Source organism: Sciurus carolinensis, chromosome X (assembly GCF_902686445.1).
Source record: "Sciurus carolinensis chromosome X, mSciCar1.2, whole genome shotgun sequence".
NCBI lineage: Eukaryota > Metazoa > Chordata > Mammalia > Rodentia > Sciuridae > Sciurus > Sciurus carolinensis.
In genome coordinates this window covers 34708521-34724316 of record NC_062232.1, presented here as the reverse complement: position 1 = coordinate 34724316, position 15796 = coordinate 34708521, and the positions used below count along the sequence as shown (strand labels likewise).

The 15796-nt window shown below is 41.4% G+C and overlaps 1 protein-coding gene and 1 pseudogene across 12 annotated transcripts in view; both read left to right on the top strand.

Annotated features, from left to right (window-relative positions):
• The first annotated feature begins 7527 nt into the window (after positions 1-7527).
• Cask (calcium/calmodulin dependent serine protein kinase) overlaps positions 7528-15796 on the top strand; it is a 361598-nt gene continuing 353329 nt past the window's right edge. For 4 of the 12 annotated variants that reach the window (XM_047535425.1, XM_047535422.1, XM_047535424.1 and 1 more), the window contains exon 1: positions 7529-8199. In XM_047535425.1, the coding sequence (XP_047391381.1) occupies positions 8141-8199 (59 nt within the window). In that variant the 5' untranslated portion in view covers positions 7529-8140. Of the gene's footprint in view, positions 8200-15796 lie in introns of all 12 variants that reach the window. The other 8 variants (XM_047535427.1, XM_047535419.1, XM_047535426.1 and 5 more) reach the window with 4 other exon arrangements.
• Positions 11778-11873, top strand: LOC124972729 (uncharacterized; annotated as a pseudogene).

Genomic DNA, 15796 nt, shown 5'->3' with positions numbered 1-15796 from the left:
GGAAAGAAAGCACCAGGAAATACAGACAAAAGAAATTAAGGAGGGGATTTAATTCCCTATGTTTACCTTGGAGTTCTCTCACAGCTAAGCAGAAAGAAAATTTTTAACATTATGTCAGATTTTAATTTGTTTCCCCACACAAAAGAAAACTAATAGAACTATTTTCAACTACTAGAAATAAATCCAATGGCCTTTTTGTCCCTCCCTGCTTTCTTTAACAGTTATTCAGACAGGATCTTGTTGACCACACCCTTGCTGTAAAAATCTTGATTCTTCTGTTCCATGGGTTTTTTTTTTTTTTTATACTGAGGATTGAACACAGGGGTGCTTAACCTCTGAACCTCATCCCCAGCCCTTTTTTATATTTTATTTTGAGACAGGGTCTCACTGAGTTACTTAGGGCCTCAGTAAGTTGCTGAGGCTGGCTTTGAACTCCAGCCTCCAGAGACACCGGGATTACAAGCATGTGCCATTGCACCCAGCTGTTCTGATTTCCTCCCAAGACCTCAACCCTTTGCTTTTGTTAACTCCTCATTCTCTTCCTAAATAGAAATGATTCTCTAATTCAGTTCAAGAAATGTATGCAGGGCTGGGAGGAGTGTATCTTAGTTGGTAGAGCACTTGCCTAGCATACATGAGACCTGGGATTCTATCCCCAGCACCAAGCATGAGTGAGCATGCATGCACACACACATACACACAAATATAAGGAAAGAGAGAGAAAGAGAAGTGCTCCTCAACCTATCATGCAGTGACATCCCTATAAACTCGTCATTGAGTTGAAATATCTGTAAGTTGAAAATTCACTTAACACACTTATATTCCAAACATCCCAGTTTAGCCACACAGTACAGTACAGAGCACTGGTTGTTTCCACTAGAGATTGTGGGGTTAGCTGGGAGCTGTGGATCACCGGTACTACCCAGCATCACTAGAGAGAATCAGATCACTTCCTGCCAGCTCTAAGAAGATCCAAATTCAGAATTTGATGCTTAGTTTTTACTGAATGCATATCAGTATGCATTCATACTATTTTAAAGTTAAAAAATCATAAGATGAACCATCACAAGACAAGAACCATCTGAAGTCATATTACTTAACAAATATATATCAAGAGCCTACTATCTCCAGACACCTACTAGGTGTCATAGGTGAGGCAAAAACACTATAAACAAAATCAATGAAGGGGAATTCCAGGAAATGATAACAGCTATAAAGTTATCCATTCATTTGAACTTCAGTAAACATGTTCTGAATGCTTACTACACACCAGGCACAGTTTCAGATGCTTAGAATCCTCTCTCATGGATAAAAATTGGGTCTCTCCATGGTAAGTAGGACAGGACAAGCAGTTGCTGGTAAGAGTTAGTGAGTAGAGTGAGGAAACATCTAAGTATGGACTGATAGGAAAGTGGATTGGGGTAGAGACTGAAGAAATGGTACAGAAGGGGAGAATCCAAATGAAATTTTGAAAGAAAAATTAAGAGGAGATAGTGACTAGCTGAACTGGAGAAGGAAGCACAGTGTTCACATAGAGACAATGCTAGTGTCTGGGTGACTAGAGAAACAAGGAGTCTTCCCACCATTCATTCTGCCCTTCTCCTGCTAAAAGTGTGATATTTCCCTTTGTGACTTTTTTTCTACCTCTAGTCCCATGCCCAGCTTGAGGACATGACTTAATTGGTAAAGTTATTCAGAAATTCTCATTGCATGGTTACAGTGATTGACTGAGGGATAGTCATGTGCCCCAGTACCAGGCCAATGAGACCAAATCTTAGGAAATGGGCAGGACCTTCTGAATTAGACTCCCTTTTCTCTAATCCTGGATGTACAAGGAGGTGAAATCAGAAACAATGGCAGCCATTTTGCTACCTCAAGGCCAGAGCCCGGAGTTCTGATGGCTATCTTGTGGCACCTAAGGATGTAGCTAACACCACAGAATGCATAATGATGAGACCTGGAGAAAGTGGACCATCAGTGATATCACTTGAGTCCTGGATCAAGCCTCACCTGATTCTAGCATACATCTCAACTTTTCAATTACGTAAGCCGATACAGTCTCAGTATTCTTTAAGTTGGTTTGAGCTTTCTGATACTTGTAACCAAAAGAATTCTAATTAATGCAGTCCTCATTAGCATGTAGTACAATGCTGTGTCTTTAGGAGACCAGTGATCCATTTGTGATCATAAGTGGTTCAGCGAATGGATATCTTTGGGTTAATTCTTAATCTACGACATGTTCAGTGTATACTGACACTGTGCTGTTTCCAAAGGCAATATTATTTTCTTTGTAAAAAAAAGCTTTTGGTGACTTCTTCATTGATGTTGAAGGAAGAAGGGCAAGGTGAGTCCTTAGACAGAAGTTTATAGGATTGGTAACAGAAGAAATTGTGTAGGAAACACACTTGCATTCAGGTCCTCATCTGCTCCCTGGAGTGTTATTTTGCATTTCTTACAACTTCTCCACCCTAGTGATGAAATCACCCTTGGCATTTTTTTTTGTTGTTTCAGAGTGCCGTTTTATAGCCAGTGTTAGGGCAGTGGTACTTAATTTTTGATTGTACAACACTCACTTGGGGAGCTTATAAAAATACAGACCTTGATTCAGTAGATTTTGGGTGGGTTCCAGATATCAACATTTTTAACATTCTGATAAACTCCAAAGTGATTTTGATGAAGTTGTCACTTCAAAAAACACCACTGTCTTAGGTTGGGTTCCCCCAAAGGCAATCCTGATGAAGGATTCATTAAGGAAGTGCTCCTGGGAGAAACCCATTAGGAAGAGACTTATAAAAGGGAATGGGAGGGAGGCAAACAAGGGTATGATTTCAAAGTCCTGCAAAAGGTGGCTTTAGTCTGAACCCACAGGGAAGCTCTGGAGTATAAGGAATTCCCTCATTCCCAGTCAATGGAGCTGGGTGTCCACATTCCTGCACTATCAGTCATTGGCTAGTAGCTAATGGAATGGGGGAGACTGAAACTCCCAGGCACTTTCATGTTGCGAAACAATTCGTGTAGCTTTTGGGAAGTTCTCTGAAGTCATGGCATGGACTTTGGAAGAAAAATATGCTGAAGCTGGGGTGGGGCACACAAGGACTAGAGGGGATTTAAACATAGTACCTATAGTATCTACTAAAATCATTTAAAGAATTTCATATTTACTACAGGAATATCCACATTTTTAACATAACAGAAAGGACAGTGTGCACCAAGTGTAAGGAAAGAATTACTTAAAAGTAAAATTCTATGCATGTGTGGGGTTGTGAGGACCCAATCTTACACATAAGACTGTTTGTAGTGCCACTGAAATTGAAAGTCTTTCAGTGGAGAACTCTTTAACATAATATGTGACATCTTTTATTCTCTGGCTCCTACCTACTTCTCTAACCTCCTCTGGTCTCTTTCTTCCTGTACTCTAGGATTCAGTCATGATCCAGATCTCCAAAACAGTGTGTTCATCTTCCAAAAGAGCATATTCTTGGTCACCTCCAAGAGTTCACAAATGCTATTCTCTCTGCCTGGAATCTACTGTCCCCCACTCCTCTCACCTGACTAACCTCTATACTCTTCAGTCTTGGTCTAACTGTTTGCTCAGTTGGGCCTTCCCTGACCCATAGGTCCTCTCCCTATCCGCTCCCCTAAACTTTGTAAACCTTAGTGACCATCAATCTTCATTGCAATTACTTGCCAGATCCTTGTTTTCTTTTCAAATGAAGCTTAAAGCAGGCAGGGACCATATTTACCTTACTTGCAGCTGTAGTTCCAAAGGCTAGTACAGATATTCACTGAATAAATATAAAATACAGAATTTGCAACATGGAATTGGAGTATAAGTGCAATACATGAAATTTTCTGGAGAGATGGATGGTGTATGTCATTTGAGTTTAAAATGTCCTTCTTATACGATGAGACAATAACTATTTATTCCAGTCGTGAAGTGTCATTCTTAATTTTATTCATTAATTCAGTAATCATTTATATGTTTAAAAAAATCATACTACAGAGTGAGGCTGAACTCTAAATTGCCTAAATTAGCCCTGTGCTATGCTGACTCGTGTGGCCCTCTATTAATATTTCTCTGGAGTGTGTTTTCCCCTGTTATATTTGTGTCATGCTGAAATTCATGGGAGTCTGGCAACGTGAGAATGTCTAATGCAATCAGGAGGAAGCTCAATACTTCAAAATCATTGAAGATTTTCACTGACTGACATCTGAGAATCAAATTTGTGTAGCACCAACTCCATCTTTGTGAATTTCTAGATGTTTCCAAAAATTTTTAAGGCTTATCAGTTACACATAGAGGTGTACTATATTTACTATAGGATAAAGATATAGAAATGCTTCCTTGGTAATTATTCTAGTGTTAGAAATATTGCTGATTAGCTGCTGAAGTCCTTTCCCCACCTACTTCTCTCTTGACCACCTCCAAAGAGGAGGCAGCAAATATCAAATACTTGAGTCCCCAGCTTCCCTTGTGAGAGTTACTGTCTGACTCTGGACTGGACAGTGAAATGGGAAAAAAAATATTTTCATTCTCTAATATGAGAACAAAGAAGGCTCTCCTACCTTCCTGTTTCCTGCCTTTGATGCTTGAAATGGCAGCAGCCATCTTGTAACGATGAAGCAACAAGCCTGAGGATGAGATGCTAATGTATTGTGTTAGTCAGCTTTTCATCACTGTGACCAAAATACCTGACAAAAACAACTTTGGCTCACAATTCTAGAGGTCTCAGTTCATAGTAAGTCAACTCCATTGCTTTGGGCCTGATGTGAGGCAGAACATCATGGCATAATGGCATGGGAGAGGGAAGCCAAGAAGCAGAAAGAATGAGAGACAGAAAGAGGTGAGAAGGGACAGGGGACAAGATATAGACAAAAGCCATGTCTCCCAGGACCTACTTTCTCCAAATAGGTCCCACCTCCTAGTAGTCCATTCAGTTATCAATGGATTAATCCAGCAAATGGACTAATCCACTGATGAGGTCAGAACACTAATCAATGTCTAAAAGCCACACTTCCAAAACTTGCCTTATCAGGGATCATGCTTCTAACACATGAGCTTTGGGGAACACTCCAGATCCAAACCAAAACACTTATCAAGGATGGAAAAGTGGAAAGGACAAACCTAGAACACTGAGGACACTGTTGAATAGGTGATCCAATGTCAGTAACCACCCATCTCCAGAATCCTTGCCACATGGAAAAGATACCACTATTGAAACTACACTTAGGTGATTATTCCACTATTAACATTTAAACATAATCAAATTGATGCACAAAGTATTTTAATGCTTCCTTTGTGGAAAGTTAAACAGAACTGAATTATTGACACTTGACCATTTACACTTGGGGAAGAATATTGAACTTTTGGAAGAAAACTAGAAAAAAAATTACTTCATTTGAAAGGTTTGGTTATATTAGTCCTAGAAACAGGTGCTTTCACTAGCCTTTATCCTTAGTATAAGTTCTGAATTGCAGAGAATCTTCTGTATGACTAAACACCACACTAGGAGCTGAGCGATCTAAGTTCAGCTTAAGGGGGCAAGTCCTGACCTTTGTACTGATCGGAGGACCTTGATTGGAGGCACTCACAAGGAGGGAATGCCAAGACCTGATTAAGTTAGGCTAGTTACTGTGGTAAGGGGGCTGCATTTATTAGTTTAATGAATCAGGGAACACCTCTTCAGTGAAGATGTGTACACTCCCACAGTCAACACTGGAGCTAGCCAAAAGTGGAGGGGTGGGATGGCTCTTGGAAGAGAGAACAACACATCCTCCACATCTGTAAATGAAGGAGTTGGACAAGCTTATCCCTAAGACTCTTTCCAGATCTAAACCAGCTGCAACTCAATTAGCAGAGAGCATACCTATCTTTGCAGTTGCCTTTTTTGTTTTTCATCTCCACTTTTTTTCTGCTTTACTTTGTAATTTTCCTTTTCTACCTCTGAGCATAGGTCCCGGTGAAAGACAAACCTCAAAACGAAGACAAGCCTTATAGCTCAGGCTTGGGCTGGGGAAAGGAAATGAAGCTGACATGGTGGCTTGTGAGGGTCACTGGGCACTTCAGGGCAGAAGGGAGTGATGCCTTTTTCATTAGGTGTACGGTGGACATGCCACCTTGGGGAGAATGATTTGAAATGGTTGGACCCTCACAGGAGGTGATGTTTCTCAGGTTTTGAAGCCACCTTCTCTAGAGAATGCCCAGGCTTTTTGGGAAAGGAGAAAAACCTTGTGCAATTATATTTTCCTCTGATTTGCATTTTTTAAAAAAAGTTTTAGTACCCAAATCCTTACCAAATCTCTCAGCCTTTTGAGGGAGTGACCAAGGGTTTTGCAGGGAACATTCTGAAGAAGAAATAGGCTCTGAGTCTCCCCTCTGCCTACTCCACTTTGGTAAATACTACTTTAAAAACACATTACCGCACTGAGAATTTTACCAGATGATTTCTGGAAGCTGACTTATGAACTAATTGGACACTTTTTCTGTGCGGAGGAACAAAGACTTTTTTATTGGTCTTCAACTGAGGCATATACCTGTCTGTTGGCGTTGGCTTATTCTGCACATGCTCAGTTGAACAGAAATCTTCATATTGAATGCAACCTAGCACAACGGCAACACCCACAACCTTACTCCCTGGCTGACCCTATGCACCTACTCCCTCTAGTTGCATTTTTACCCTGACGAATCTAACATTCACAGAGGGTATAGAGAACAGAGTAAGTATTGGGTGTTTGGTGACAATATACAACAGGGCTTCAAGTCTCGATGTGTCACTACCTTACTTCTCTCCAAGTTGTCTCTAGTGGGGGTAGACGCTGCATAGATGTTTGAGTTAGGGGCAGAACGTGGGAGAAGCTGTCTCTCTAGGTTACTGTTTGTTGTTGCTCACTTTCCTAGACAGTTTTTGTTTAGTGTTTAAGTCTTGGACGGTCCTCCATCCCCAGCCCTCATCTTCATTGGAATGATAGTGTGGCGCTGAAAGCATCCACTGCCAAGCACGGTCATGAGTGACAACCTCTCCCCACCTCTTTTCTTGCTTTCCCATTCATTAGCATCCTTTCCCTGCCTTTTTTCCCCGCAAAAACTGAGAAAGGCTTCCTGCAATTACAAAAGAAGGGGGACAGCGTCCGCAGTTGCGAGCATCTCGCCGAAGAACGTGCGTCCGTGGACCCTGTGTCCCTGGCCTCTTTCACGGGTTGGTCGCAACTGGGCGTGGAGGCGACGACCTAGACCAGCCCTGCCTCAGCAGCTGCAGCCCGAGCGCCCCACTTGCCAACCCCCTGCGCCCTCTAGATTCCCGGCGCCCGCCCGTTCACCGTGACGTGGCCGGCGCTGCACGCATGCGCAGCTTGGCCCCATTCCCCCTTTCCCTGGGCCACCGCCTCCCGACGGGCTGGAATGGGCGGGGCCTGTGGGGCTGGCAGCGCGCGGACCTAAGTGGGAGGAGGGCGCGTATGCGCGAGGCGGGTGCGCTGGGCTCGCGAGCGGGTCGGCTGCTGAGGCTGAGGGGAGGAGCTGAAGACGGCGGCTTCGGCTCCCGCCCGCACAGAGCGCTCGTCCAGCGAATCCCCCTCCCACTCCCGGGCGGGCGGCGGCGGCGGCGGGAGGAGGAGAAGGAGGAGGGAGCGTCTCTGCCGCCGCCTCCTGGTCCCCAGCGCCGATCCGCCGCCGCCACCTCCCTCCGTGGCGATCCTCCCTCCATGGTCCTGCCGCGGCCCCCCCTGTAGCCCAAGCTGCCCCGCGCCGCTCCGGAGCCGGCCTCGGGCAGAGGGAGCGGTCGCGGCCTCGCGGCCCGCGCGGGCTGACGAGCTGAGAGCGCGGCGCCGCGCGGTCCCCGAGGGTCCGCACGCCGGGCAGCGCGGCCCGAGCTGCGCGAGGAGCAGCGGGCGGGCGGGCGGCGCAGGGCCCGGGCCGCCCTCTCTCCCACGCCCCGGCCCCGCCGCCCGCGCCGGGGCGGTCGCCCGCAGAGGAAGGCGCTGCAGTCTCCGGGCCTCGCGGCCCCACTCAAACGTCCTCAGCACCGAGGGCTCGCGGGTCCTGAAGGGAGGAGGCGAGCCCGGGGCCGGGCACTGAGCTCTTGGGCGCCCCCATCCCCGTTTTCGGAGCCCTCCACGCTGCGGCCGCTGTCCTCTCCGGACCATGGCCGACGACGACGTGCTGTTCGAGGATGTGTACGAGCTGTGCGAGGTGATCGGCAAGTGAGTCTCCACGCGAGGGAGCGGGAGTGTGGAAAAATGCATTTCAGTGATGCCCGGGTCCTCCCGCACCCGCTCCGGGCCTGCCCCCTGCCCTCCCTCCCTCCCCTCTGCCTCCCTCGTCCTCCTCACCCTGGAGTATTTATAGACGGGTACCTGGATCTTCTGCTAGGAGGGGGCCTGGGGGCTTCTCAGGGATCGGTTGAGGCCAAAGAGCCGAGGTCGGCCACCCCATAAGGCGTGGGGCCGGCTGCCTGCATTTTATCTGACGGTTGCACAGGGACGTGGCAGAACCGATTTTATAGTTGCTTCCTAGGAACAGTTGGGGTTATTGTTACCTTGCGTGTACCTTAGACCATTTAGGAAAAGAGCAGCTTGCATTTCGTTTGCTTGTGTGGAGAAAAAGAGAAAGAGCGTCCAGGGTTTTTAATTGTGGGGTGTGTGTCTATTGTGCAGGATATTAGACAGATGCCTTTGTGTTCACCCCATGCCCGGATTGGAGGGGGTCATTTAAGATGGGGTGCGTCCAGTTTCAGCAAATTCCTCACCGGGTGTAGACGAACGTGCAAAGAGTTGGGGGCACCCGAATTTTTAATGCCTCGTTATGCAATAACTGTTCAATCAGTGCTCGAGGCTCCCTTCCACTGTTGTTGGGATGGTGGTTAGCGTGGTAGAGCCGTCTGCTTTGAGTCACCGGGCTGGTCTAGAATATAGAACTGACAGTCCAAATGCTCATCCTTTCATCTGTGTTGTATAATTACGCTAGGGAAAAGCAGGGAATCAGATTAATCACAGTGCTGATTGAGAATTAAATCTGCAGTTCCTCATCTAATTGTCCATTCCTTAAATCTGTTTTGAATAGTTTCCTTTTCATTCTTGTCAAACAATATTCCAAGTGCACAAATCCTGCTAATTTGCTTGTGAGGGAAAATGCTGGCGATCTGAAGTTGATTTCCTAGCTCAGCGTGTATTCTGTGGCTTTAGAAGTTGAGATAAGATTTAACAGCAATTTTTGCTTATTTAATAGAGCTTGCTAGATAGCTACCATTGGAATATTTTTTATCCCTTTTTTTGAAGCGGTGCTTTATTGTCTATTTTAAGGTCTGCAGTTGGGAAATGAAACCAAGACCTTAGAGCAATTGGCTCTCTCTCTTTTAAGTTGCCTGCAGTACTCAATTTCAATTTGTTTGAGTGCTGATAACTCATTTTTTCTTCCATGTTGAGGTATTACGGTGTTGCCTCACATGGTGAAATTGTGGGTAGAGCTTGCTACACACTTTACTCAGACCCAGTTGCTACGAGGACATGTTACTCCTTGCCCCTATTGTTCAATGACCAGCCGTCTGTTAGAAGGAGGATATCCAAATGTGTCTGGTAAAGTCGTTGGGAAAGTGCTCCAGAGCTGCGCTGTCCAAAAGATATATAATGAGAGCCACATATGTAATTAAAATTTTTCTAGTTGCCACATTAAATGATTAAAAATAAATAGGTGCAATTAATTTTAATAAAATATTTTATTTAACCCAATAGATCCAAACTATTTCGATATTTATCAGTATAAAAATTATTAACGAGATGTTGTACATCCTTTCAATACTAAGTCTTTGAAATCCAGTGTGTATTTTATATTAACAGCACATCTCAAATTCTGACGCTAAGCTAAATTTTCATCAGAAATAACTTGATCTGTATTTTGGTTTCATAAAATTTGCATGTGTAAGAGTAGATTCACATACCCAAGTTGTTCCAAACATGCCTAAAAGTTTTTCAGTAACTGAATTGTTTCCTTCTAAATTTAAATTTAATTAAAATGAAATAAATTCCAAAATTCAGTCCCTCAGTCAGACTAGCCACGTTTCAAGTGCTCAGTAGCCACAAGTAAGTGGCATAGTTCTAGAGAGAAAAATATGTCCAAATTCTACTTGGTTTCTTCATTGTTAGGAGCACCCAGTGAGGAAAAATTAGGTGTTTCCCTAAAGTCCCCACATGACTGTATGTGTGGGTGAATGATGTTTGTTGCGTCTCAGTTATAGCTGATGTAAATGAACCATCAAAGTCATAATTGGAAAATGTAAGATTAAAATGTTAATTTTATTGTGATGATGGAGAATAGCCTCATTGAATCAATTTTGGTAAGTAGTCTGATTCCTTAAGGTCTGGAGGGGCAACAGTGTGATCTCTTTGGATCTTACAAAGTGGTCAGCATTACATCAACACAGTCAGTATTCCACTGACTTTGAATTGATAGAATATTTTCAGGCAATACCCTCGGTAGAATTCAGTTCCTCTGTTGTTTCATGGCAGCATAAGGCCCAAGAACAAGCTAATTTTGAGGCAGTAGGTATTCCATGGCTACCTTAACTATTGTGAACAGTGAAATCTCCTTCAAATACTACAAAATCGAACTTGGTCAGTGCCATTTATAAAATGCCATTCTGTGAAATAATGAATCCAAGATAGCCTTAGTGTTAAAGAATGTAATGATAGCAGTCCTCACCCTGTGTAAAGGTTGAAGGTTTCTCCGGTAAATTGTCTCAGTATATATTGATCTGGAAATTGAAATTCGTTTGAGATTTTTCTAGCAGGGACCTTGACAGCATACATTTTAACTTAGAATTTGTTCAATTATGGATTTAAACAGAAATGCTTTGAAGATGTTCACTTGGACTGAAAACCTTTTTGTTGATTTCTATCCAAGTTCCATAGAAATTTGATTTTTTTTATATCAGATTAGTGTCATAAATTGATTTTCCCCATAAAATCTTAATAGGTTTAAATTTTCACTAAGGCACTTTAAAATAGATTTCACTTTTCAAGACTAATTGGCCACCCACTCACTCCCTTACCTACTCATCCACCTACTCACTCAGCCACTCAGCCACTGTGTACTAGGCTTTACTTGATGGTGTAAAGGAAAGTTCCATTTTAAACCCTAGTGTGTTTTCCTTGGGTCAAGAAGGACAACCTGAGTTAAGGAGGTTTTAAAGTACAAATCATTATTTGCAATATATTTTCTTTTTAATGGCTGTGGCCTTTATTTTTATTAAAGCTATCTTTGAGGTAATCATATATCTGATTCATTATAAAGATTGAGAGGATGCCATTTCTTTTTTAAAAATAAAAAGTCTCTCCCCTGTGTTTCTTATTTTTGAAGGTCTTGCAGAAACACTTTTGAATGTCTGTTGTTTACATAACATTTTCCATGTAACATCTTTCAGGTTACTGAAACAAATCTCCAATAATATTACCTTATCATAGTCCCGAAACTTTTTTTCTTTGCACATGTAGCAATTACTGGAAAAGAAAGGTATTATGCAGATCCAGGTTAGTGACTAATTTTTATGGCATGCTTATTTACTGTAGCTTTTGAAAATTTATAGTTTTGTAGGTAAGTATACAATTAGTAATATTACATGAAGGAAATTTTAAGATGATTCATCCAAAATAAAACATAGAAAAATGCATACTTTCTGGGGCAGCAGTTTCTGTGAAAGAGAATAGCAACATGCACATTATTTACACCTTATGTAGGCTGAATATTTGCGGCATTTAGGATATTTAGTAATTTGTAACTTCTGACTTTCCTGCTCTGGTAGGACATATACTAAAATTGGAATGATGCAGCATGGCCCCTGCTCAAGGATGACATGCAAGTTTGTGAGGCATGCTGTATTTGCTTACACCTCAAGAGCACTTATCATATTTAATTACAGTTACTTATTTATGGTTCTCTCTCTACCTAGCAAACAGAGAACTTCTTGAGGGCAGGGAGCAGATCTCACACATCTTTCTCCATTACTTAACACACTGCCTGCAACATAATAGTCATTCATTAGCAGTGGAATGAATTGAGTAGTTTTAATAAAATCTCATTAAAAGGCAAAACCATGTTTATCAATCTTGGAATAGTTATTGTCCCAAAAGGCTATATTAGTTTAAAATCATGGTTCTTCACCTGGCTACCTATTAGAATCACCAGGGGAGCTATTAAAAAAGATCAATGCCAGGGCCCTGTGTCAGAGCAGTGAAATCAGAATCTCTGGGAGTGGGTCATGTCACTGGTATTTATTTTAAGCTAACTGATTCTAATGTGCAGCAATGACTGAGAGTCATTGGTTTAAAACTCAGGTGATGTAGTATTTGGGGACTGGTTTTTCAGAAGATTGCAGTTTTTACAAAGCATAATGTTTTTAGGAAGGCATTGAAGTGAATGGTCAAAACATGAATTTTAATCTTCTATGTACTCATGTTTCTGAGCCTTGTTTAAGAATTTAGTTTCAGCCTTTGATTTCTTGGGCCTTTTAAGGTTCACATTGATTTATGACACTCATCTAATGCTAACGTGGTGATTGTCTGATATTTGGAACAGTATGCAACAAGGATAGCTTCAATAACATTTGATGATGGCTTCCCACTAAAATGGCTTAATTTAAGATTAAGAAATTTATCAATTTAGTATGGATTGTGCTTTCATACACACTCTTTTAAAAGAGAATAGTTAAGTTGCTTGTGTACTTTAAATTCCATATTTGTGACTTCACTAAGGCTGTTTAGCAAAGGATTGAGTTAAATGTAACCTCTACGTAAATACTGGATTAACAATGTGTAAAGTATATAATTCAGCTTAGAAAAAAATTCTGCTTTACTAAATTGTACTGGTTTCTATGACTTTCACCTGTATTGATTGGCTCAGTGATTTGGATTTCTAGCACTACCCAGGGAATGTTACATCATGTTGGAGAAACCTTCCTGGAAATTTTAACTAGACATTGTAGGTAAACTGGTTTTTAATGTTAAGAAAAGGTCAAGTTTGAGCCTGAAAGAAATAAGAAATTTCCAGAAATTTCAGGGAGTAGTAAGCCCTGAAAGAACTGCATGATCACAGTGACAGCCATGTAACAAGGTAAATGAAACACAATCACCAGCTAAATTGCTGGGAGCCCAGAAAGAATCCAAGCCATGGAAGTACAGCTGCACTTCCACAGAGGAAAAACCTGTTAAACACAGGATGTGAATTCCTACAGATGGTAGGCCTCATTGGGAGTAGAGAAGCAATGTTGATTTCTGATGTTGGAATTTGATTCTGGGGCCCTTCTGCAGGGATCTGAGCTATTCATTTGCTTTTCTGCTTGTGCATCTCTTCATGTCCAGTTCTCACAGACTACTTTAGGAGGTGTCCTTTGCAAGTTGTCCCACTAAATATTTCCCTTAACTTCCATGGCTGTGACCAGCTTTGTATATTTGACATGCAGTTTACCCTCCTCCATTCTTTTTCTGGTGTCTGCACAGTTTCACCTGATGAACAGTATTTTTAATGTCCCTTAAATTGTGTTCCTGGATATTTCCTTTCAGTTGAACATTCTTCCATCTCTAGTTCTGGCTCTGCTCAATAAATTTAAAAAGTGGGTATTCCTTATTTTTTGAGATCATGCTTGAATTATTACATTTTAAAATGTATGCACATTGTAAATGTGCTAGGAACAGTATTTAAAGGAACTTTGACATAAGGTTGTCTAAAGATACAAAAGTTTTATAACTTAATGCCTACTTTGTAAAGGGAGTTTCCTTTAATTCTTCTAATGTTAGGCATCTTACATGTATCATCACATTTAGTTATATCCATTTTACATCGAACAAGGAGAGAAGTGGTGGTGAGTAATTTGCCCCAAATCCCATGAAATTCCAAGTAGTTCTAAAGTCTATTAATTTCATACCACATTCTGCTGCTGTTTCAGGTTGTGAAAATACTTCATTGGGTGTCTTTAAAATAAGACTCATCTTCATTTCCAAAGTTTATTACAAATTTTGATTGTTTCACTTTCTACTTAGATTTCTCACCTCTTCTGTAAAGGTTCCATATACTGTTCATTCTTTCATCTATTTATTTTTCCTTTTTGTCTTTATCGTTAATGAAATAACAGCATTTTTCACCAAACTGACTGCTAAATCTATATATCCTTTAGCAGAGGAAATAGGGAATCTTGGCCATCTGTCCAAAATATAATTGCTTTTGGAACTTTTTCTTACCCCTTTTACTCTTCAAGTTTTTCCTTCTGATTCCTCTGCCCCAACAGATGGAATATAATAATTACTCCTAGCTTGCCAAAACAGAAATAGTGGAGTTTCAGTGATAGGTGTTTGTTGTGGTTTTGTGTTGTAATTTTCACAGGGTAGTTAATCCTATATCCTGTGTTGGAAATACTGAAATTATTCTCTCTGACTCTGAAAACCATGTACTCAATCACAGTTGCTGAGTCTGAGCATCTCAGCCATCTGCCAGCACTGCATGTCTAAGTAATCAAGATATGAGTTACCTCTGCAGAGCAGGTACCTGTCCTCAGCCACCAAGCTGATAGGATGTCCTGCTCTCACATTTTGGGGTTATTTTTTAGTTGCACTGATAATGCAGATTCTGCAACCATCAAATATGGCACTGGATTTATGACACCAGGTTCAAGATGCTATACGACCCTGTCCTTTCTTTCTGTCCTGGGACCACTATAATGGTATTGATTGTAGAGCTTGAGTCAGTATAAGGAGTCTCTCTTTGACTTTCAAAACTGAAATGATTTCATATCTAAAGCTACAGTAGTTTGAAGTTAATGTGTATTTTTCAACTTTGAGATGTAATAGCATTTTAACATCTATTACTGATTTTTATAAAGCAGCTTATAAAAATGATACACATAATCAATTTTAAAATATAAGTAGTACAAAGGTAAATAGAGAGTCTCTTTTCATTTTCCCACCATCTGCATCCCTATTTTTCAGAAGTACTATTATTCAGTTTCTTATACATCTTTTTGGAAGTGCTTTGTTTAAAAAATAAAATGGGAGTGTGTGGCACACACTTGTAACCCCAGTGCTTTGGGAGGCTAAGGCAGGAGAACTGCAAGTTTGATGCCAGCCTCAGCAACTTAACAAGACTCTGTCTTAAAATAAAAAATAAAATGGCTTGGGATATAGCTCAGTGGTAGAGTGCCCCTGGATTCATTCCCCAGTACCACTAAATAAATAAATACATGGGATCATGTTTGTGCACTATATTGAAATATTTACTTTCCATTAAAAGTAGTATATATCTGTTGATCTCCATTTCCATCATCATATCTTTCTCTCTTTGATGCCCAGTATTCTATGATGTGGATGGTTACTCTGGCTTTGGATTGAGTATAAACCATTTCTAACTGGACATTGCTAGAAATGTCAGAATGGAATTTGAGTGTGAGGTATGGAATGTCAGTGAAGATTTGGGACTCGTTTGTGTGGAAGTGAACAATGAGTAAATGAGTTCTCAGGCAGGGGTCAACTGATCTGAGGGGATTATGATTTCTATTTTGAGTATAACTCATAGAATCAGAAGAATCAGCATAACTGGGCAGCACAGAAGTTTCAAAATGAGGAAAATCAATAATGTAAAATTCAACATACTGAGGACCAAGAAAAGGTGTGGCTATAACACAGGGACGATTTAAAGTACATATCAAAATGAATATAACATTTAATATTCAGTTCATGGTGTGTCTGAAAAACAAGGCTCTGGCTGAATTTCTGTAGATGTTGGTAATTTTATACTATCTCTCTGTGAATCTATCTCAAA